Source organism: Syngnathus typhle, linkage group LG11 (assembly GCF_033458585.1).
Source record: "Syngnathus typhle isolate RoL2023-S1 ecotype Sweden linkage group LG11, RoL_Styp_1.0, whole genome shotgun sequence".
Classification (NCBI taxonomy): Eukaryota; Metazoa; Chordata; class Actinopteri; order Syngnathiformes; family Syngnathidae; genus Syngnathus; species Syngnathus typhle.
The window spans coordinates 9,994,237-10,016,947 of NC_083748.1; the positions used below are offsets into that span (position 1 = coordinate 9,994,237).

Sequence of the window (22,711 nt, forward strand, 5' to 3'; positions counted from 1 at the left end):
TGCATTTAAGCGTACGCTCGGCGATCCCGTTTATTTTCCGCAGAGTCCAACTATACTGTACACAAGACTTATATATATATAAGTATACATTAAACAGCATTGCAACCGCTTACAGTAAAATGAAACCGAAATCTCAAGCGAGAAATAAGGGCGCGTCTTCCTGGGGCAAGGAATGGCTAATAAACTGAAAAACAAACACGATCAAAGTTGCTTAGGTACACTTTTTAATGTTATTGTGAGCGCCACTAATTCATTTTCCTGATTTAACAGCTACTCTCCTTTTGTTTTCCAGAAAAACACTTTGACCCAGTTGCTGTAGCTGAAAGCCTGAAAAAAGTGGCCGAGTCTCTGACTAAAGATGCAGAATTTAACAATGCTTTAAAAGACCTCAAGTGTGCTTTGGCAGAAGAGGTAGGCACACACAAATCATTGTTGTCACCCACTGAATCCTAAAAATAATTACAAGGCTTATGTGCACTTTTATGCAGATGTTGCAAATTGTATGTTTTTAAAGAAAACGTGTCAAGGTCAACAACAAGGATGTGATCAACCACTTCCAAATGCACTCACACTAAGTGCTAGCTTTGTACGAGACTGCATACACACCAATGATAACCAAACAATGTTTAATCACATCTTGCTGCTCCCTAAGCATAAATATGAATAAATATGAAAGCAAAAAAGTAAAATATCACGTTACTCTGTTTGGATGTTGTTTTCTTTAAAAATGATGTCTTGTTCCTGACTATTAATTCTATTCCCTCCAGGCCATGGAGGAAGCCTTTAGCTGTGGTGTGGACACCTATTTGAAGGCTCAAAACTTTCAGAATGCAACTGACCTGGCTCCAGAAATTCAGGTCATCAAAGTTTGTTTTGCCTTTGGGCTTTTTGTGAAGAAATCCTGCCCTGAGCTGAAAACCAAAGCCCAGAGAGCTGTGACCGCATTACTCAACAACAACCGTGTTGCCACGTGGCTAAATCAGCAAGGTGGCTGGGTAAGCAGATTTATTTATTTATTTATTCATTCATTCATTCATTCATGTTGTCTTTTCGGTGCTGTCAAGTGACTGCAAAAACACTCTTAAATACTGTAACAAGCGTGGCTCAACGGCAAGTCACAACACCAACAAACCTTTGGGGGAATAACTCAAAAGGTTCAGGCCAATCAAAATGGTTTATTTCACAAACAATACTAATATTTCAATGCCAAAATGAATACCAGGTATGTTAGTGTGAGTATGTGTGAATCAAAGACAACTGATACTTTCTTATTTTTTATTTTTAAAGTGACTCTACTGATTTGGTTTGACTCTGCAACGTTCCTCACTTCTGTTTAGGGGGAATCATTTTTTCCACCTCCAAGAAGTAAAGACACATTGAATGCATTATTAGCATGATTGTCATTCTTAACTGAAAGTAAAAGTTGAAATTGTGATTGCATATATTGGTTTATACACTTTCATTCTGGGCCGCGGTTTGTGTTTGAGTGCATTTCTTGCTTGTTTCCTTGTAGGAAAAGGTGAAAACGGATATAAGACGCAATTGAAACATGTTTCACTGAGGAGGAAACCTACTTAAACAACAATGCTGCACCAAAAGCACTTGTGGAGCCTCATTATCAATCAAAAGCATACCAAATCTCAATTTTTGACAACGATGAGTAAGAAATCAAAATGTTAGATGCAGATGATCCTGCCGTCTGTTTATAGTTAAGTCCGTTCTTAACCTACAATTCTTTGTTATGGTGTTTAATTGATAAAGCAGGTTGTTTGCCTTAATGTCCCTCTAAAATTAGGTTCTTGTTCAAATTCTGTTGATAATACACTTTTGCTACAAAGCCTCCTGCCAAATGACTATTTTAAAAGCTGTGACTATAAATACTTGAAATTTGTCAATTTGTGTTTTGTAGAACAAAAAATGATTTTTACAACATGCTTTGTAATACTTACCACACAGGGAATAGTTTTTATGACGTCATTACCTATTGTGGGTAGCAAAATTAGCTTTTACTGTAGCATGCGGATTACATCCTACTGGTAACATTCCTGTAAATATCTGTCATTCACGCATACACACACACACACACGCACAAACAATTTCATACTGATTGCAAGACAATAGTGACATTTCAAGTTAACAATTTGACTTGAGTAAGATCAATCATTTGCTGTGCATTAAATTGAATTTAATTTGCATTAAAACACTTTTACCTGCTTTATTTTTCCAAATCCCTGAAGTGCTCTGGCAGTGCATAACAGGGGCAGTTGTGCATGAGACTGTTTACATTCATTTAAGGAGTTGCATTTGTTTAGGTTTGCGCGCAGTGGCACCCTTTATGTCTTAGGTAAACAATTACAAACATGTCGACAATGCGTTTTGCAAACTTGATCACTGTTGTACATTTAGACTCAAATAAATATTCATTGTCTACCGTTCATAGTGTGTTGTGTGCTGTATTAAATAGCTTGACAGAGGCTATTTCACTTTAGAACAGTGAGGTATTGTACATGTCGGTGCGTTCTTTAAAAAAAAAATCACAGAATTAAGCAAAAGAACAAAATCTACAACATTTAAAACATTACATTTCCTATATATAGGTACACGGCTTAGTTTAACTCTAAATGCAGCCAGCAGAGGGAAGCACAATGCAGTGGATCCAGCCATCATCCACTCGCCCACAATTTTATTTAATCAAGCTGTTGTCTGTCGGTGAAAAAATATATATATATATTATATTGACAACTTTGTCAGACAGAAAGTGAATGAGTTTAGTTGTCATTGTTTTTATTCCGTCTAAACACACAGGAAACGCATACAAAGGAAAAATGTAGATTTTCCTTTTGAACTCTGATACGTATGTTGGTTCTTCTGTTACTACGATATTATAAGGCTAAAGTGTTTGTACAAAGGCATTATTGTTGTGATTATTATTAGCTGATAGTGATATAAATATGTCCCATTGTTTCCACAAATAAATAGTAACATTCAAATACAATAATACACAGTTAAACTAGAAAATGAGCCAAATGTTGATTTGAGGGAACATATTACTTTTTGAATTCTCCATTACGAAATGATTCAGATTCATACTCAATTATGCACTCAATGCTGATTATAGATGTTATAAATATGGTCCAAAAGTTTGTATTTCCTCACTAATTGTCAGGCATGTACATTATTTTCAAAATATATCACACAGTTTTTTGTCAATATCTTGTCATCTATAGCCAGAGGATACCCATTCATAAAAAACACATGTTGATTTTAAATCCTAATTAAGCCAGGAATGGAATCATTTTAGGCTGAGTATACTTTTACAAATTTGCAATTGTTGAGGTGAGTCAAATCTGTTTAGTTACAAGAGATAAGTGCATAATCAAAGAGGTCTCCTCTAATCGAAGTTCTTTCAGGGTGATGTAGTATTCCTCACAATAATCGATACACAATTGTAGTATGCTTAAGAGAGGCATGGAACTTTCAGGCTTGGCCGATAAGGATGCTATTTTAAGTCGCAGATAAACAAATCCGTTTCCCATGTGGTCACGCTTGCAACCTGCACACTTATAAAAGCATGTGACACACATACGTGACTGATGGCTCATTCAACCTGAACACAGCTTGCCCAAAGTGCATCATTGAGGATTCATTTATACATCCTTCCTCCATCATTGTCCCTCAAGCATCTGCTCGTCTGTTCGAATTTTGCTAAATTAGTGCTATGTTCCTGCCGCTCAAGCACACAATTATGGCTCGACCCGTCAATTGTTGGAAAAAAAAAAAAAAACTGTCACAAAGACGAGTTTAAAATGCGGTACAACATCTTTGCAGAGTTATTCACATTGATGGTAAGACCCTTATCCCATATGACATCATCGCCTAATTGTAGCGCTTGCATGAGACATAAACAAAACCATTCCCATCTGAGTCTGTCAGATCTATTGAATGTTTATCCTCATATGAGCCTAGCTTTCATCCGTCTGACATCCTTTAAGAAAGGTCCTTTTCGTAATCCTTGATCAACCCACGTTACGGTTCACACATCATCGTCGTCATCATCGTCATCGTTGTGCCTCAGCCTCCTCGCGGTATTCTGTATCCTCTGACTACCTCTTTGAGGAAGCTGACCAACATGATCCCGACAAAGAACGTACTGATTCCAAATTCTCCAAAAGGCCGAGCGGAATTTCTTAATGCGGAAAGCGTACACGATGGGATTGACGGCAGAATTGCCGTGGGTCAGGAGGATGGCGATGAAAATCACGCTCGATGGTTTGTCGCATTTGGGGCAGAAGAGTGTGATGCAGTTGTGGATGTGAAGGGGGAGCCAGCTAACGGCGAAGAGCAAAAGAACAAGAGCCAAGGACTTGGCAAGCTTCAGCTCCTTGCCGAAGTAATGACTGGGGTCTGCGTGGCTCACCGTCACCTGCGCAGAGACAAACACGATGTCGGCACATATCGAACCATTCAACTTGCAATTGATGCAAACATGGCCGCTGTTCCTCATTCTCACCTTCTTATTAAGCTGCTTATGAATCATGTAGAAAATCTCCACGTAGATGACGAGCATAAGGACCAGGGGGGGCAGCACCCAGCCGAAGAAATTGAAGTAGACCATGTAATCCATGCTGATGACCGTCTCAAACTGGCACTTCACCACCGGGTCGGTGCTGACGAGGGAACCGTTGTCACTGAGATGTTGTAAGTTATTCCATCCAAACATAGGCGTGAGGCCCACCAGGATGGACACCAGCCAGCACAACAACACGGCCGACCCGGCTCGCTGAGGGGTCACCACTCGTTTGTAGCTATGGTTACAGGAGAGAAGGACGGACTGTTTAGAATTTCGGTACTGTAACATACTGAAAGTTACAGTTTGTTAATTGTTGTCCCTGCGTTTCTGGACCAACCAGATGAAGAAGATGGAAGATTGTTGTTACACGGACTCAACAGGAAATACTTGCCATAAATTCCTGCAGTTCATTTAGTATTGCCATCTGATCCGCCTCCTCCCAACGTTTCTGACCTCCTTCCCCTCATTTTCTCAATTTTGGAGGGAACTTCAAATGGTGGTATGTGTGGGCTGACTTTTGTCTAACACAAATTTGATTGGTGAAGTCTGGACACAGCCTCATCCATAAATATAAAAATATTAGCCACCACTTGCGCAACCATATTATCTCAGGAGTTGTTTTTATTTGGCATTTTTTAAATATTATTGAGGCCCAAGGTTTATAGTAGGTTACATCAGTGGTGGAAAAGAGTTTTGAAATGTTAATCTTTTTTTGTACGATATTAGGCACCACTTGTGCAACCATATTATCCCAGCTTCTTTTTATGTAGCATTTTTGAAATGTATTTGAGTTGAGTCACAAGGGTTATAGCAGGTCACATCAATGGTGGAAAATAGTTTTGAAATGTTATCTTTTTTTTTTTATCCCACAAAATCTTGACACGTGAACAAGGGTGTGTCGACTTTTTTTTTTATCCAGTCGAAATTCTGCATGAAAAAGACAAATTTCAAATCTAGATTGGGTTGAAGTCGTGACAATGATGTCCACGGGTGTGCCAGTTGCCAGTTTGAGAAATTATGTAAGTCACCAAGCAGCCAGCATGAGCCTATTGACCAATCATGCATCCATCCTGTGTCAGAATATTCCCAGCCTTTTGTCACATGGGAAAACTTGAAGTGGATTGGCTTTTAGACTGGATATCAACATTTTACAAGAAAGCCACATTACAGTATAACAGCTCTAGTCAAAACACAGTGCTCTGATTAATATTGAATTTGGTCAAATAAGATTTAAACGGAATAATTCCTTAAATAAAGGCCTCGACAGAACTATATCCCCCAAGACCTCCTACCACGCCTGCTGGCACTGATCTACAACCACCTCGTTTTATATTTGTCTTCATTTTGCACCCCTTTTTATTTTTACTTAGTTGCTTAATAAGTTGCATTCTATTTTGCACTCGGGCTAAGAGACGTTCAATATGACAAACTGCAGTCGTGATGCCTTGGCAACTAATTGCAATTAACCTCCCTTGTTCTTTGACATGGTGCGTGGCTTCAGACACAAAGGCGTCTGCCGCTCAGTGAAGATGTGCTCATCAAGTGGACTCCCACCTACCTCATGGGTATTTTGACCCTCAGATAACGGTCGATGGCGATGGCCAAGAGGGCCAGGATGGAACTTTGAGTGAGGACCAGCACGGTGCAAGCGACCGCCAGACAGCTGTAGAAGTGAGTCTCGAGTCCGATGCTTATGGTGATGGCGAGGGGGATGACGAGAGCCCCGACCGCAATGTCAGCCAAGGCCAGCGAGACGATGAAACAAAACGTGGTGTCCCGGAGCGAGCGGTTAATGCGCACGGCCCACACCACCATCACGTTGCCGATGACCGACGAGACGGCGATGAGCACCTCCATGCCAATGTAGACAGCCCACGACCAAGACATTTTCGGGAAGACTGTCTGGGGGGGCGTGCGCGCTCGTAGCGGAGCGGCCCGAACACTCCTGCGCTCGGAACAAACCTCCGACTGACTCACTCAAGTAGAGCCAACAAATCCTTTGTCCCTCTGGGGTGCCCGCTTGAAATCCTCTAGGGTCTTCTCTCCGGAACGCGGAGCCGCTCATCACACGCCAAACTTGTTCCGCACATGCTGCGAGGAGGCGTTCGAGGAGAAGGGGAGAGTGCTTCCCGCAGCTCCGGTGGAGAGTGAATGAGTCACAAAAGCTCCTTTCACAACAGAGGAGTTGAAATCTTGCATTCTGCGCCGCAAAGAAAGCGCACTCAAATGCAAGCGTTTTAAGAGTGGCTCACGCAGTTTCTGCGTAAACCTGAGTCATTGTTACATCTTATCGTGCAATGCTGTTGTGATATCATCTTCGTTTCTTGAAGTGGAATTTTTCAAAAGTCACGATGCATTGAGGCCAGGCATGCTTTATCTATTTGTTGCTTTTATTCTGGAAGTTAAGAATGATTATTGCTATTATTATTCAATATTTGATTTTTGGGCAGCATGGTGGAGGAGTGGATAGAATGGCTGCCTCGCAGTTTGGAGGTTCAGGGTTTGAATCCTGGCTTTACCGTGTGGAGGTTACATGTCACTGTTTTTTGCAAGGGGTTTCTCCATGTCGTCCATCCAGGTTTGATGTAACATCATTGCAATTATGCATAATTGCTTAGTGTCCCATTACTATTGTCCACATATGGCAAATGAGATTTTTCGAGTAGGTTCCCCACCTTAGTGAGAATATTACAATCAGAAAATGATTGATGGAGAGTCTCCTTTCCATCACCTTGAGTGTCGTTAAGGTCTTCGTGCTGGGAATGATTCATGAGTGTCTACTTGCTCAAACTCATCTCTTCCTTTTTACATGCCCACAAAATTAGTAGTCAGACAAGCCAGTGCAAGAGGAACTTACCTCTTGTTTGCTCGTATTGCCTCATATTAAATTTGTGCAAATGAAGCATTCGTTTGGTTTCAAATTGACCCAACTTTCTGGGTTGGTCCCATTTTCAACCCAAATTAGGTTGTTTTCGACCCGACAGTTTACTAAAAGGGTGTAGACTCTAGTTGAGACCATGACTTAGATGATAAATGAGCTGTCAAAATTAAAAGGCCGTCTCCTATTTCTTTTTCATAAGCTATCGGGGTAAAATGATTGATCTACTATCCCTTAGCATGCGTGACATTTTTGTTAAATAAGGGCTAATGATCTTCCACCTTCATATTTCCGAGAGTAAAATCAATTTCTTTAATAGACGATGATAATACTCGTGTCTGATGAAATGAAACACAATGCGTCCCCAGATTGCCTTGAGTCCAATTGCCACTACGGTGAATCTGTGCGGCAGCTGCTGCTTTCGAAGGTGTGTTGGGTGTTGCTCCTCATCAACCATGTGCAGCCCTCCACAAATGAAGGGAAACTGTTCCGACATTTTTTTTCCCCTGCTGAAATGAGGCGAGCGTCACGAGGACTTTATTTGCTCACGGCAGGCTGGGTGAGAACGTGAGTGAAGATGAAATGTTCCTAAGTGTGCACTGCAGAGCTCCTCAGGGGAGAACAAAATAAATAATCTCGAGCTCAGCCAAATGTTTACTTTTAACATGACAATCCCAAGCCACAGCGTTCGGTGCACCTTATAATTGTAGTTTTAAAAGGTGTAGAGGTGATGTGTAAAATGATGAATATTGTCTGCAGAGGTCAAAAGATGTCAAATTCCAAAGTGCCCCAAGCAAATATATTCCAAAAACACGAAAGTGTGATATAATGCAGAAAGCTTACAGTGGAGGCATTAAAATTCATTCCGATGCAAATGTTCGCATAAAATGAGTAGTTTGGCGTGGTGTCCAATTGATTTAATGCACTGGTGGTAGACACATTTACAACATGGCTGTTAAAACGTCTTGTGCTTTTATAACATTTGATAAAAAGGCTTTTTTTTTAGAAGTCATCTTAGCTGTAAGGAACTGCGTGTTGTAATCAAGTCAGCGATGGGAATAATGTTTTTTTTTAAAGTTAATTGAGTTTTGTTGAATTGATAGAAACAGTCACATTACATTTTGAAGAAGAAGCAAAAACCGGTGCATTTTTTTTCCATCCTCAGGCTGCTGTCGTGACTGGAGCGAAAGAAAACCGGCACGAGGTCACTAATGGCGCCGTCTGCATCATCCCATGGAATGGAATGTGGAAGGTGATTTGGCGACAAGGTGCAATTCCAGGTTAGTTTGAGTATGCAAATGCTTACATCTTGATCAGAACTACACTTGTCTCACTCCAATTGCACACATACAAACACACACGCGATCACTCACACTCATACACAAACAAGGGCAGGGCTCAATTAAGGAGAAAATTCTGGAGGACAGACACATCAGCCGCACATGATTAAAATGTGGTTAACTCATGCATACCGTGCTCAACAGCAAATTTGAATCAGAGATGGATTTTGTCAAAAGGATTTTTATCACGATGCTAATATTTTGATGACCACCAAATCCCTAACGTAACACAGCGCACCACTGATACAGTTTTCATATTCAATCTCATTACGTTGCGCAAGTGGTAGTAACGTGTATGTCTCTATTCCTTTATTCCGAGAAGCCACAGTGATAAAATAGGCCAAAGAATGGGCTCACACAGGATTCGATTTTATCGAGTGACACCTTGACAATAGTGACTTATCATCCTTCTACTTCCTGTGGGAGTGAGCTTCTTCTCGTGAAATGACTTATTCATCCTCCTATTGCAGCTGTCAAACGTAATGCCGATGTGTTCCCAAAAAAAAAGCATCACCTGAATTTGATGTTGCCGCCGGAAAGAGATTTACAAGGAAAAGACATTTTGAGTCACATTATGGCAAATCTCTACTGTAAAACCATTTCGTGCATGAAAATCTTAAGTGGTTGTATCTGGAAAGGTATCGAATGCAATTGAATTGCTTTCCCACTGGCAAACAATCTTTTTTCTGAAGAAAAGATGCTTGTATGAAGTTGAACATGTGTCCATTCCAAATGAAAAAAAAAAGCATTTCAGATTGTTTGTGACCTAAGAGTTAATGTTAAAGGCATTTTATTTATGGTACAAGCTCCCCTGCGGGGACAAGCGGCATAGAAAATGCATGATTCTCCTGTGATGGTGCAGGTGTACCTAATATTTTGACTGATAAGTGTAACACAGACGTTACTTTTAAATTCAGTCGAGGGGAAAATTATAAAAGCTCCTGCTTAGCATTGCATGCATGACTCAAATGCTGATTATGACAAATAAATAAGTAATCACAAGTTAGCCATGCTGCTGCTGAGATAATGCTCAATCTCAATTTTAATCAGTCTAATTAGATACAAATGCAAATTTTATCTGATCAGACAATTCACACTGTGCTCCAATAGAGGTTTTTCTTTGTCCTCACATTGGTTGTTGTGTTGTTTACTTGGCTCCGTGACACTGGAGATTGATTGACAGGTCACGGAGGTGTTTTGTACTCTGACATAAACAGAGGAGACACGGCATCTCCTCCGCCTCAGTGGAGGTGTCGGATTTAAAATGCTGGTCCAGATTCCAATGTGCCCGACTTGAAATTACATCATGGTTGTTGTCTGTGAAATATTGATCGCTGCCTTTCTCCATTTGTTGATAGCCTCTCGCCAATGAAAAATGTGTAATGGAACCAAAACATTTGCATAATCTTTTTCCCAGTGGAAATGAATGGAAATTGAGTTGATTTGTCAAACTGTCACTATCGTAAAACTTGGGACATGTATTACATCGCATTCAACAAATACTTTTTTGTAACTTTTTGTTCCACTGTCATGTACTTTGGATTTGTGAATATGAATATTATCATTAGACAATGACCATGAAAAAAAAGTACAGGAATTAATTTAAAATAGCATAAAAACTAATGTCCTGAATCAGAAAAAAAAAAAAAGTCCAGAAATGCAACCACTTGATTTAGTTCGTTAATTTCTGATGATTTGGAGGGATGTAAAAAAAAAAAAAAGGAAAGTTTTTTTTTTTTTTTATTTCAGGGCTTTATGATTTATTGCAGTCTTGTAATGAGAATAACAAATATATCAGCCCACTAAATTAATTAAATTATAGTGACAAATAATTGTATTATTCCGGTTTGATGGTTAAGCAACATTTGGCAGATGGCCACGTAGTTACCTCTAATGTCGTTTCATGGCCTCCACCACGACAAAGAGCTGCAGCGAGCGAGTGGTTGCTATTCTGAAGACCACTCAGATTGGATTGACGCTGTCAGAGAGTTATTAAATGAATTAGCTTTTATGATGGAGGAAAAAAAGCATCATTCAAATTGTAATTGAAAATCATTTTAGATTTTTTTTTCTTTGCCTCTTTCAGCAGATTCTAACTCAATCACATACAATCGTTTAGGACCAGAGTCTGAGTTGTAGCGTCCCTCTGAGCCGGGAACCCATTTGAGGATTTGAGAAGGCATCATTAATTTTGCAACTAGCTCCCTTGGTCACCATAATTGAGCGAAAAACAACATGATTTGGTTTTGATGGTGCCCATTCCACCACCTGCACATGGCTGATTATGAAGGTAAAGTGTTTCAGGCCAATCCGTTGCAACCTTCTGGGCTTTATTACCCTTGCATGTGCCAGGTGCTCGAGATATAATTGTGACATTTTGCTCTTGCGCTACGTATTGTAAAAGGTTTTCAAACATCTGCCAAGAGCTTTACGGCATTTCAATTTGTGCTTCAAGCAGCTGTATGGCAGCTTAAGATCGATGCCAAGTTAGATTGAAACGTGTAAGGACTCCTGGAATCCTGACTAACATAAAATTGTACTCTGTAAATAGCCTTTTTCCTTGTCATTTATCAAGACAATAATTTTTTTTTTGCCAATTGGGGAATGATGTAAATTTGCATTTTGAGCGGTGTCTGACTTTGCATTCCGAGTTGGAGTTAAACACGAATGAAATCAGACTGAAGTTGAACAAATCGATATTGACCTGTTTTACTTGTTTTTTTTTTTTTTATCCTCTCTCACCTGCATCCCCCCCCCCCCCCACCCCCTTTTCTTTTTCCTCTCCCTTTCTCACATATCCACTGTGACAAGCTGAGCTTCAAAGCTCATTGTGATGCAGCCTGCAACATCCCCGGACCACAACAGAATTCTTCCTGACTGCTGGACTGACCTCTATGTACCAAATGTCCTTTGTTGGGTGGGTATAACTGCATAATCACTACCTATTCCAGAAAAATTAAAATGTACCATAATTACGCAGAATGGAAGCACGAACAGCAAAGTCGTGCGGTTCTTCATCATCTGTCGCAGTATAATTTGTTTTCCTGATATTGTCTATCCCAGAGGACTCACCGAAATGTCATCAACGAAATGTCCCTTTGAGGACGAGCCAACAGCTGATAAGATAAGTGCATTTTTGACATTCACCATATTGCTGTCTCACAGCCTCATAAACTTCACTATAATGATCCTTATTAGGTTATTTCACATTTAAAAGAGCCTCAAGGAGCCCGTTCAATGAAGAAGAAAGAATTATACTGCGTCACGTGATTCCCTCCAGCAGCAGCAGTTGTAAATTTTAATGGCTTCCAGAGGTGATGTCTTTAAAAGGCAAAGCTGCAGCAGGAAGTTTCACAGAAATACTAAACATCCCACCCTTTAAAATTGTGACAAATTCCAGTTTCTTTCAATTCCTGACATCAGTTTGAAACATTGTCTGCCGAGTGATGCAGAAAGTCCCAGTGAGCGCTTGTCTCCGGGGGAAGCAGTCCAAGACGGCCTCTGCCATCTTGTCCCGGCTTCACCCGAGTTCATTGCCTCGACTGTGACTAATCGAATCGACCCATCTCAGTGACTGACTGGGCTAACGTTTAATTGACTCTCAGGATATGCAGCAAGATGATGGAACCGAATTTTTATCATGTAACAGAAAAGCACTTGGCTTGTGACCACTTTGTGACTTTACATCATCCACACGTGGAGCTCTTTCTTCTACTTTGCACGTGCTGATCTCCTGCATGGACTCCAGTTGGTCTAAAGTTCAAGTCACCAGATTGTCTCGCGCGCCGGGGGATGTGCAATAGAAAACGCTCGTCTCTGATGATCTCTAAGAAGGAAACGAGAGGAGGCCCGATCACCCCAACACCCAAAACCATTCAAGCTGTTCTGCTGCAGTGAACCTTGTCGCTCAACTTTGGCCAAAGCTGCAAGCTTGTTAGTGAGCATGCTCTTTTATGAAGCTTCTGTCCTAATGAGGTTCAATAGACTCTGTGTCCAATGAATCATGACTCCCACATTCTCCTGCCCGATTTTTTTTTAATCACGCCACATCAAGTAGAATATATGTTGAGGTTCATAAAAGTTATGTGAAGACCAAAGCACGTTGTTTTTAGTTTGTTTTATACATCAGATTAAGAAAAAATAGGTTAGGGTTTTGAAGAAAGATTTCAAACTCGGGTTAGATGATGAGGAGATAAATTATATGATGTCAATGTCCGTAAAATATTATGATGGCAGGAGTGTCAAGGTGCGGGCTGGAGTGCAGAGGTGGGATTTGACAGATGAAGAGAGATGAAGCAAAGAAAGACAGAGTTAGATGCTTTTACTTTTTCAAATCAGTGGATAAAACTACTTAGGAGTATAAAAACAAAAATAGAAGAAAAAAAACAACAATCCAAGCATTTCCTTTTTCCTAAAGCCAAGGGTTTAAATGAGGGGTGTGTTGATATTTGTTCCGAGTTGTGTAATCCCATTAACGACCTATTCGTTTTGTCGTGCTCATAATTCTTTACAAGGAGATTAATGTTGCAATTAGTCGACATGGCAAATTTAATTAGTACAAAACTAAAATCTATTTCCAGCACCACAGGGTTTGGGCTATTCTGAATTATGAACGTGAAGAATTCAGACCAAGCAAACATTTGAAATGAAAAAAGAAGTAAGCCAAAAATGATTTGTCTCCAAAATGATTAATTTATAAACATTTAACAAACAAATGAAATGTATTTGTCTCTAGAGTACTTACTATTTCATGAGAACTGATCAAATAGGCAGCGAATGTTAATACTGGACTGGAATTTTACAATTTGATTTGAATTAAGAATGAAACTTGATCTTTTTTTGAGGAAACAGAATTGATTATGTATAGTAAGGCTTTTCTTAATAAAAAAAAAAAAAAAAACATGTACGGCTTTTTTAGTGAAAAAGTAAAATACCATGTATGGTAAGGCTTTTTATATATAAAAAATGACAATTTACAGTATTGCTTTTAGTTAGTAAAAAAATGATCATGTATAGCAAGGCTTTTATATTATATATATATATATTAAATGCATAGTATTTTTTTGTGAAAACGTGAACACGTATAGTAAGGTTTTTTTTGTAAAATATATATTTTACTTTTTATATTAATTTTTTTATATTTATAGGGAACTACGTTTATGGGAGATGGACTTCTCAGATAGAGCTGCAACAAGAATTTGAATAATCAACCAACACAAGGTAACAAACATTCTTAGCTACTTTAATATAGCCTACCACTGGGTCAAGGATGAACACAGGTACTGATGCGCTTACAATTACTTTATTGAACAAAATGTAACAAAATAAAAACTTATTAAGCACATTCATACTTTAAGTGTAACAACCACAAGTGATGCTCGGGGACTCGACGCCCAGACCGGCTAACCTGAACTAACTCATTCGCTGACCCACACATCATCAGGCGGATACTACAGTATAGGATGGTGACCCCTAATGGAGAAAAAAAATACCAGCACTTCTCATGTGTATTTTGCATTGATATTTTTGTTAGATATTACGCTAAAGCTAATTTTACGCAATGGTTCAAATGATTGAAGAGATAATTAGTCAAAGAATCAAGTCCTAATAACTGCAGGTCTTTTCTCAGGGCAAAATAATACACTGTAGCATTGAAACAAAACATTCAGATACACACTGTCCCATCTGGAGATGGACATTTGACAGAATTTCCTTGATTGAAAAATGAATGAAAATGAATACAAGTAAAAAAAAATGAAGTAATCTGCAACTGCTACTTTTTAAATGTTCTAAATGTAGTCACTCCCAAATGAATGTTCTTGTTTTGGTGCTAGTGTCATTATTGAACTACTATAACAATATCAGCAGTAGTTTCGATAACATGCCTGACTTCACCACCGCCCCGACTCAAGAAATACAATAGAGATTTTAAAAAGTAAAAAATATTGATCATTTCCCCACATTGAGGAAGAAAATGCAGTCACATTCCCATTTCCAGTTTCAAGGAATGTGTGGAAGAGTTGATTTTTATTCTCAGCCTTCTTAAAATGTAACCGTAAAACTTTACATTTTTTGAATTTTCTTGTGTCAATGTAAAATTTAGGAACCTGATAAAGATCAATGACATGATCATGAAATGAATAAGTATTATGTTACAAACATATTTACACATTTTCAAAGTCAGTACAAAAATCGTACTAAATGGCAGCAACTGTTTTCGTAAACAAAACAAACAAAAAAAAAAAACACATGGATGTGATTCCCAAAGAAGGCTGGCTCCTCAGCGGCATCATTGTCCTGGAAAATAGGTCCCCTCCCGACTATGCGTCTGGAGGTGCCGTTTGATTTTGTCCGAGCGACTGAAGCACTTGCCGCACACGGGGCAGCTGTACGGCTTTTCCCCCGTGTGGATCCTCATGTGCACTTTGAGGTGAGCCATCTGGGTGAACCCTTTGCCACAAGTCTGGCAGCGGAAGGGTTTCTCCCCAGTGTGGCTCCGCTGGTGTTCCTGCAGTCGTCCTGCGGAGCTGCAGCACTTCCCGCACACGCCGCAGCGGTAAGGTTTCTCCCGCGTGTGCACCTGCACGTGCACGTGCAAATGACCCACATGGCTGAAGGCCTCGCCGCAAACCTTGCAGGAGAAGGACGACATGTGGCCTTGGAGGGGGGATTTCGGATGGGGGCACTCCACGGCGTTGGCTTCTTGGTTGCGCGTATGAGATGCCGGTCCCCTGTTTGCCACGGATTCGTTTCCCTTAGCACCAACCATCTGTCTGCCATTCTCCACCCCGATGTCAATGTTGTTCTCATTTGCACAGTTTGGGTTGACTGGTGCGAGGGGCTGCCCGCCGTTGTTGGATGACACTGGGCCCCTGTGGCCGCCTCCACTCTCTGCCTTCACGTGCCTCGAGGAGCCCCGGGAACCAGGATCCTGGTCCCTGTTCTCCACGCCTTGACTCTGGAATGGGGCGGACGTGTGCGGGGCGGACGTGTGCGAGGCGGACGTGTGCGGGGCGGACGTGTGTGGGGCGGACGTGTGTGGGCCGTCCTGCGCGTACTCATTTGCGACATGCGCGGGGGAGAACATGTTTTCTGAAGTGCTGCAAGAGCCATGGGCATGGAGCTCTCCTTGATTGGGCCGCAGTTCTCCCTTGTCCTTGAGCTGAATTGGAATACGCTCTTCATGTCCCATGCTGGGACTCCACTCACGCCGTGGATGCTCGCCATCCTCCTCTTCGAGCAACGCCATTGATGGGCGGTCTGAATACAAAATCAGCAGAGACCCAAGTTAGGCAAATTACTAAAGTGACTCAATTATGCTAAGGCTACCTCAACAAGCGAGAACATTGATCATTCTGATTTGTGTTTCGTGTACGGTAGTTTTTTTGTGACGTTGTGACTTTGAGAGTTTTACGTAGTGAAGCCCTGAAGAATCATTATAGGATCATTATATACACATCTCTTCTCTTCTCATCACATAATATTGTGTATGTTTTAGTGTTCTACATGAACATGTGTCGTTACGTCGCAGTCACTCTAAATAGTTAACTTTTTCGACGGCATACATTCAAGTCGTTCTTAATTAGATGTGGATGAAATAAACGGTTAAAAAATGAAGGCTTTAAAAGTTAAATTAGCACTTGCTGTGTACAGTAAGTGAAAGGAGAGCCAAGACAGAAAAAATTAAAGCATTTGTGTGTTGCCTGTGTCTACTTATAAGTGTTAAAAATGTAGACTAGCTAACAAGTTCGCTAACAAACAAAGGTTGCTAAAGCGCTAGCAGCTCCACAACAGTAGTTGCTAACGTCAGCTAGCGGCTAATGATGACTTAGTGGAGTTGTTTATGATTATTTTGGGGGTGTTATTTTTTTTTTCTTTTTTACACCAAGCACCCAACGATAAACCGTATGTATATGAAGAAAGGAACCGTGCAAATGTTAGCTTCTGGTGGAGCTAACCTGGCCATATTTCAATCCCTGCATCTCGCAGCCTGCGTCTCAGATGGTCGTTCTCCCGTTCCCGGATTGCTATTTCCTCCTGGTACTCCAAAATTGTGTCCTCTACAGACTTGTAGATCTCCTGCGCAGCAAGCATGAGCCGCTCGGTCAGGAAGACGTTCAAAAACTGCAGTTTGGTCATCGTCCAGGACTACACGGAGGATCGCTCCCTCTCCACCATCCAAAAGGAACCGAAGAAAAAATGAGACACTCGGTCACGTGACAATCTCCAATTGTTTCTTCCTTTTGCCTCAGTCTACTTTGCTTTTGTTCAAAGTAACATCGGAATATTACATTATGCGACAATAAAAAAAAAAATTTCTGATTGTTTCATTGTGTTTTTAAATAAAGTTGATACGATGTTGGGTTATTTCGGAAAAACCCGTCAATGAGAGAAAAACTAATTTGAGAAGTATCTTTGATACAGTATCATACGAATGGAACAAAAAATATATTATCACGCACATTCTTTGTCTATACTCAAATAATGTATGTTATATAGAGAGCCCCATATATATATTGATCTTTTTTTGTGGAAAATCTGTACCTGTCTTTCAAAGAGCAGTGAGTGATGAGTTTTGTCTTCTCTGTAAGCTATATTATATATTATATCATATATAATACATTCCACATTGCTGGATACTGTTCTCCCATGACCCCGAATAAACTGTATTGAAAGTAGTTTATATAGATTTGTAGGCCCTATTTTATTTATTCTAACGTTTAACGACGAACCTCCTGATCGATAGGTGGCGGTAAAAAAAATTAAATTATTTGCCGAATAAAGCGGAAACGACGACTCGCAACTTGCCCTGCACGTGTAGCCCTTCACGTTGGTACGATCGACATTAGTCCAAGATGAAACGACCAAGTAAGTCGACACTTTTATGGTATTTCATCAAACTACAAATATTTTACGTTTGCCAAATGCTTAAAGTATTTTTCTTTCTTCTCAGAGCTAAGGAAAGCGAGTAAGAGATTGTCCTGTTCTAAACGGTATAAAATCCAAAAGAAGGTACGATGATCTTTCGCAGTTTTAGAGCATGGTTGTATGCACGTATTTTTCTTTAATGCTGCTCGTCTTTCTAGGTCAAAGAGCACAACAGAAAGTTAAGAAAAGAAGCTAAGAAGAAAGGAGTGAAGAATCGACCCAAGAAAGATCCAGGAGTGCCGAATAGTGCTCCGTTTAAAGAGGAGGTGTTGCGAGAGGCCGAGCAGAGGAGACTGCAGGTTTGGATAGAAAGCCGTCTGATCAGTCATTTGCTATCTTACTAGTATATAAATACTGAAACGACTTGCCTGAGGTCAGCTCTACCACGTTGCCATTATTAGGCATGGTAATGATGTTAAATAGAAAAGGTACTAATTCTGCCACATACTGTCATCTCAGATTGAGGAGCAAAAAGAGAAACAAAAGCAAACAGCAAAAGAAGAACGTGCCAAAAAACGAAAACAGGAAAAGGAGTCTGGAAGTAAAGAAAAAGAACCCCAAGCCAAAAAAGCACGAGAGGTAAATAAAACGAAGAAAATTGGATTCAAATAAAATATTTTTTAAAAATTAAATCCATCCATCTATATTGCAGGATAACGACATCCAGAAAAAACATCCAGAAAAAAAGAATGCTGAACTAAGGAACTCTAAAAGGTTTCAGTGTGCTGAACTAAACAGGGTAACAACATCTTCATTGTTACTGTTATCTGGTGTGTTTATTTCCTAACTCAACCAGATTATTTTCCACTCTTAAGGTCATTGATGCATCTGATGTGGTAATCGAAGTGCTAGATGCTCGTGATCCACTGGGCTGCAGATGTCCACAGCTGGAGGAGATGGTGCTGCAGAAGGAGGGCAACAAGAAGCTTATTTTTGTTTTAAACAAAATAGGTACATATGGCCAAGACGTGTCTCTGTGCCGCTTGTTGTGTGTGCAGTAAAATTAAGCGCTTTGTTTATATTCTGTTGTAGATTTGGTACCAAAAGCGAATGTGGATAAATGGATACAGAAGTTACAGCAGGAGTTTCCGGTTGTGGCGTTCAAAGCGTCAGTTTCAAAAGCGGTAGGAGTTAAAGGATCTAAACATGGAATCCATTCTTGCATTTTCGTTTCTTGGGAGGTCTGAGAAAGTTGAGCAGCTTGTGTGGTGCTGTTCTTAACTGGTTACAACCTCCGATATTAACAATCAAACCACTCGTGAAAATAGCTCGGCCATGTGCCGAGCTTAATTTGTGTGTTTGCGAACAAGTGATTAGAAATGAGACTGTTCAAACATTTGTAAATGATTCACACATTCCCCTTTGTGGTTATATTTTTATTAGCAAGCGAAGAAGAACAGGATCAAGGCCTCCAAAGAAATCTATGACAGTTCCGATAGAGCCGCCTGCTTTGGAAACTCTGTCCTCGCTGAGCTGCTCACACGTTACGCCGCAAGCAAGGGCGGCGACTCTCGTCTTCGAGTGGGCGTAGTTGGTGAGTCTTGTGTCTGCTACTCCTGAAGGTTCTGTCTAAGATCCCAGTTGGTGCTTCTGAATGTGATGATCATGTGACCACACTTAAGAATATTTCCATCTAGGTTTTCCCAATGTGGGTAAGAGCAGCCTGATCAATAATCTGAAAGAAAGTACTGCCTGCATTGCTGGTGTGAAAAGAGGCATCACAAAGTGAGTTATTGGCACAATCGATGGAGCAGTGTCGGCAAATATTGTTTGTAACTGTTTGTGATGTGTATTACGAACCTTCATCCTCAATGTATCGTTTTCCTTTAGATCCTTGCAGGAGGTGAAAATCTCGGAGAATGTCAATCTGTTGGATAGTCCGGGAATCCTGGCGTGTCCGTCCAATCCGGCAGCCGCCATGGCTCTGAGGAGCTTGCAAGTGGAGGAGGGCCAGGAGAGCACGCAGGAGGCTGTCAGGGTTCTGCTCAAACAGTGCAACCAGATTCAGGTACTATCCGGTGCTGTAAAGGGGCCGCAATCCCTGCTGTTATGAAGTCATGTCAGATTTTGTATTCTTCTTGCTTCAGGTTATACTACAGTTCAATATTGCAAACTATAGAAATGCTGCAGAGTTTCTAACCTTGTTGGCCAAAAAGCGGGGCTTCTTGCAAAAGGGCGGAGTTCTCAATACAGCGCAGGCCGCTTCAGCGTTTCTGGAAGATTGGTCTGGGTGAGCTTTTTGATTCTGGTCAAAAAACGGCGACAAACATCTGGTGTGGAAATGAGGACAAAAATTGTTTACAGATTTCACAATGAAGACTGTTAATCCAACTCTGATCCAAACACCGTGCCATGCTGCCGAACGTGCTAGTACGAGCGCGGGATTGCGTTCTCACACGTGGTCTATGTTTTGATTTTCTCTCAGAGCCAAGCTGAGCTACCACTGCAAACCCACAGACAAACAGGCCACCCCTGCCTACGTGACGGAGGCCGTCACCGCGGACATGTGGAGCATCCTGGATCGCGCACAACTGCAAACGGGCAATGAGAATACGCTGAGAAGTACATGCGGCAGCTAACAGACATGCTCGAGCTATACGACATTGTAATGTTGGTTGACAACGATTTCTCCTCTCTGAAGGTATAAAATTTCCAACCCCGGCCAACAGTATCAGCTTTACGTCTAGCGGCCCCACGAGGGGTCTTCTGGTGGTCAGTGACATCCCTGTAGAAAAAGCCAGTGTTAGACCTGTAGAGGAGCTGGTTGTGGAGGCAGAGAACAATAACGAGGTATATCACATTGTTGATGGTGCCACATTTTACAAGTGTAACCTTGGCATGGAAATGAGGACAGAAGCATAAGTCTGAATTCATTCATGAAGACTTCTAATCCAACTCTGATCCTGCTGGTGAACAAACCTCTGAGAGAATTGTGCTCTTTCTATCTTTTAACGATTTGTTTTTCCCCCTCACAGTCTGAACAAATGGCGGTTGAGACAAAGGCTGATGAACCAGAGAAAGTTTTATCTGAAGGTACATTTGTTTTTCACAAATTGACAATAATGTGAACAACGCCCGCTTAACACCTTGTTTTGTCTTTCCAGAAAAAACAAAACATGTCCAGTTCAAGCCGGTGGCCGTTGACAACGGCTCCTCCACAGTGAAAACAGATGATGATGTCTATGACTTCAACACTTATTTTAAATGAACTTTCCCAGTCAATTTTTTGGCTGGTGTAACGGATGGAAGAATATGGTAAAATACTAGCCTTTTATTTTTATGCATGATGCAACCAATTTAAGTTGAATCTATGCATGAACATTTTGTATATAGATGCTACTGATGTCATAAATCAGAGTTATTTCCAATCTGTTGGCCAATAACTTCATTTCACCTTTTCAGTTGTAAACATTTCATACTGTAGTGACCATTCACACCACATGTAGGTTTGTCAAAGTTTCAATACAATAGTTAGACAAAATATGTTTAATGTACAATAAAAAACACCTCACTTGGAATGGCAATGGTTGCGTAGTGGTTTGCATATTACATCATCAGGGAGGAAAAAAAACTAGCCATGGAAAAAATGCCATTTCAGCACATTTAGTGTTGTAACATGTGCAGTCATTATATAGAAACAGAAATGTGTACAACTAGACGAGGCAAGGGTCACTGATTATAAATGACCTTGAAGATAGAGCAGTGCTTCTCAATTATTTTCTGTTACGCCCCCCCCTAGCAAGAAGAAAACTATTCGCGCCCCCCCTCCCCACCGTGACTATCCTAACTTGTCTTGTAAGTCGTAAAATGTTGCACTGTCGCAAACGTGACAGAAGTAACAATGAGAGCGCCACTGCCCCCTGCTGTAGTAAACGCGCAATTACACTTTATTCTAGTACTGCCAAAAAAAAAGCCTGTTCCCCAGGGTCACACGCGCCCCCCCCCAGGAATAGCACCGCGCCCCCCAAGGGGTGACTGATTCACAATTTGGTTTTGTCTGATATCAGAGATTAAATAAAGAAAACCAACTGGCTGATTGATTTGTTTTAATTGAGAGGAAAAAAAACCCAGCAAAAGCATTTCACTAGCTGACCAGGAGATGGCGACAGCGTGGTATCTGAAGACCATGGATTGTTTGTTCTGCTATAGCCTAGGTGACTGATTCACAATTTGGTTTTGTCTGATATCAGATATTAAATAAAGAAAGCCAACTGGCTGATTGATTTGTTTTAATTGAGAGGGAAAAAAAACAGCAAAAGCATTTCACTAGCTGACCAGGAGATGGCGACAGCGTGGCATCTGAAGACCATGGATTGTTTGTTCTGCTATAGCCTAGGTGACTGATTCACAATTTGGTTTTGTCTGATATCAGATATTAAATAAAGAAAGCCAACTGGCTGATTGATTTGTTTTAATTGAGAGGGAAAAAAAACAGCAAAAGCATTTCACTAGCTGACCAGGAGCTGGCGACAGCGTGGCATCTGAAGACCATGGATTGTTTGTTCTGCTATAGCCTAGGTGACTGATTCACAATTTGGTTTTGTCTGATAATAGATATTAAATAAAGAAAACCAACTGGCTAATTGATTTGTTTTAATTGAGAGAAAAAAAAACATCAGCAAAAGCATTTCACTAACTGACCAGGAGATGGCGACAGCGCGGCATCTGAAGACCATGGATCGTTCTGCTATGCCGGTTTAAAAAAAAAACAAAACGTAATTAGCTAGGGGTCAAAGGTCAAAGTTTACGGTTCAAAGTTCACCCAGGGGTCAAAGGTCGGTTCAAAGTTCACGGGGGTCATGTGCACATTTTCGATTTTTAACTAGAGTTGAAAGTTCAGGGTTCAAAGGTCACCCAGGGGTCACCACGGGGTCACTGCGGGGTCAACGCGGGTTCATGGGGTCACCACGGGGTCACCGCGGGGTCAACGCGGGTTCAAAGTTCAGGGTTCACTTTTTTTTTTTTTTTTTTTTTTAGGTTAACCTTTATTTAAAC

The 22,711-nt window shown here is 40.7% G+C and overlaps 3 protein-coding genes, 1 long non-coding RNA gene and 2 other non-coding genes across 6 annotated transcripts; 4 read left to right on the forward strand and 2 right to left on the reverse strand.

Annotated features, from left to right (window-relative positions):
- Positions 1 to 1,659: 1,659 nt before the first annotated feature.
- Positions 1,660 to 6,855, reverse strand: LOC133162013 (adenosine receptor A1-like). Its single transcript, XM_061290858.1, has 3 exons — positions 6,129 to 6,855; positions 4,511 to 4,805; positions 1,660 to 4,423 (listed from the first exon to the last, which is right to left on the reverse strand). Exons 1-3 carry the CDS (start codon positions 6,455 to 6,457, stop codon positions 4,034 to 4,036), a joined length of 1,014 nt encoding a protein of 337 aa, XP_061146842.1. The 5' UTR covers positions 6,458 to 6,855; the 3' UTR covers positions 1,660 to 4,033.
- Positions 6,108 to 13,912, forward strand: LOC133162015 (uncharacterized). Its single transcript, XR_009716161.1, has 4 exons — positions 6,108 to 6,241; positions 8,614 to 8,728; positions 11,600 to 11,705; positions 11,852 to 13,912. It is a non-coding gene; the product is annotated as an uncharacterized LOC133162015 (long non-coding RNA).
- A 23-nt stretch (positions 13,913 to 13,935) lies between these two features.
- Positions 13,936 to 21,234, forward strand: gnl3 (G protein nucleolar 3). The gene is made up of 16 exons (XM_061290856.1): positions 13,936 to 14,008; positions 17,535 to 17,656; positions 17,742 to 17,800; positions 17,875 to 18,015; positions 18,176 to 18,295; positions 18,369 to 18,455; positions 18,532 to 18,667; positions 18,749 to 18,840; positions 19,100 to 19,250; positions 19,354 to 19,441; positions 19,547 to 19,724; positions 19,804 to 19,946; positions 20,142 to 20,278; positions 20,358 to 20,506; positions 20,692 to 20,749; positions 20,821 to 21,234. Exons 2-16 carry the CDS (start codon positions 17,644 to 17,646, stop codon positions 20,922 to 20,924), a joined length of 1,656 nt encoding a protein of 551 aa, XP_061146840.1. The 5' UTR covers positions 13,936 to 14,008; positions 17,535 to 17,643; the 3' UTR covers positions 20,925 to 21,234.
- LOC133162012 (zinc finger protein 37-like) lies at positions 14,075 to 17,013 on the reverse strand. Its single transcript, XM_061290857.1, has 2 exons — positions 16,747 to 17,013; positions 14,075 to 16,048 (listed from the first exon to the last, which is right to left on the reverse strand). The coding sequence occupies exons 1-2, from the start codon at positions 16,925 to 16,927 to the stop codon at positions 15,078 to 15,080; spliced, it is 1,152 nt and encodes a 383-aa protein (XP_061146841.1). The 5' UTR covers positions 16,928 to 17,013; the 3' UTR covers positions 14,075 to 15,077.
- LOC133162924 (small nucleolar RNA SNORA47) lies at positions 18,893 to 19,028 on the forward strand. The gene has a single exon (XR_009716302.1). It is a non-coding gene; the product is annotated as a small nucleolar RNA SNORA47 (small nucleolar RNA).
- On the forward strand, positions 19,993 to 20,066 carry LOC133162922 (small nucleolar RNA SNORD19). Its single transcript, XR_009716300.1, has one exon. It is a non-coding gene; the product is annotated as a small nucleolar RNA SNORD19 (small nucleolar RNA).
- Positions 21,235 to 22,711: the final 1,477 nt, after the last annotated feature.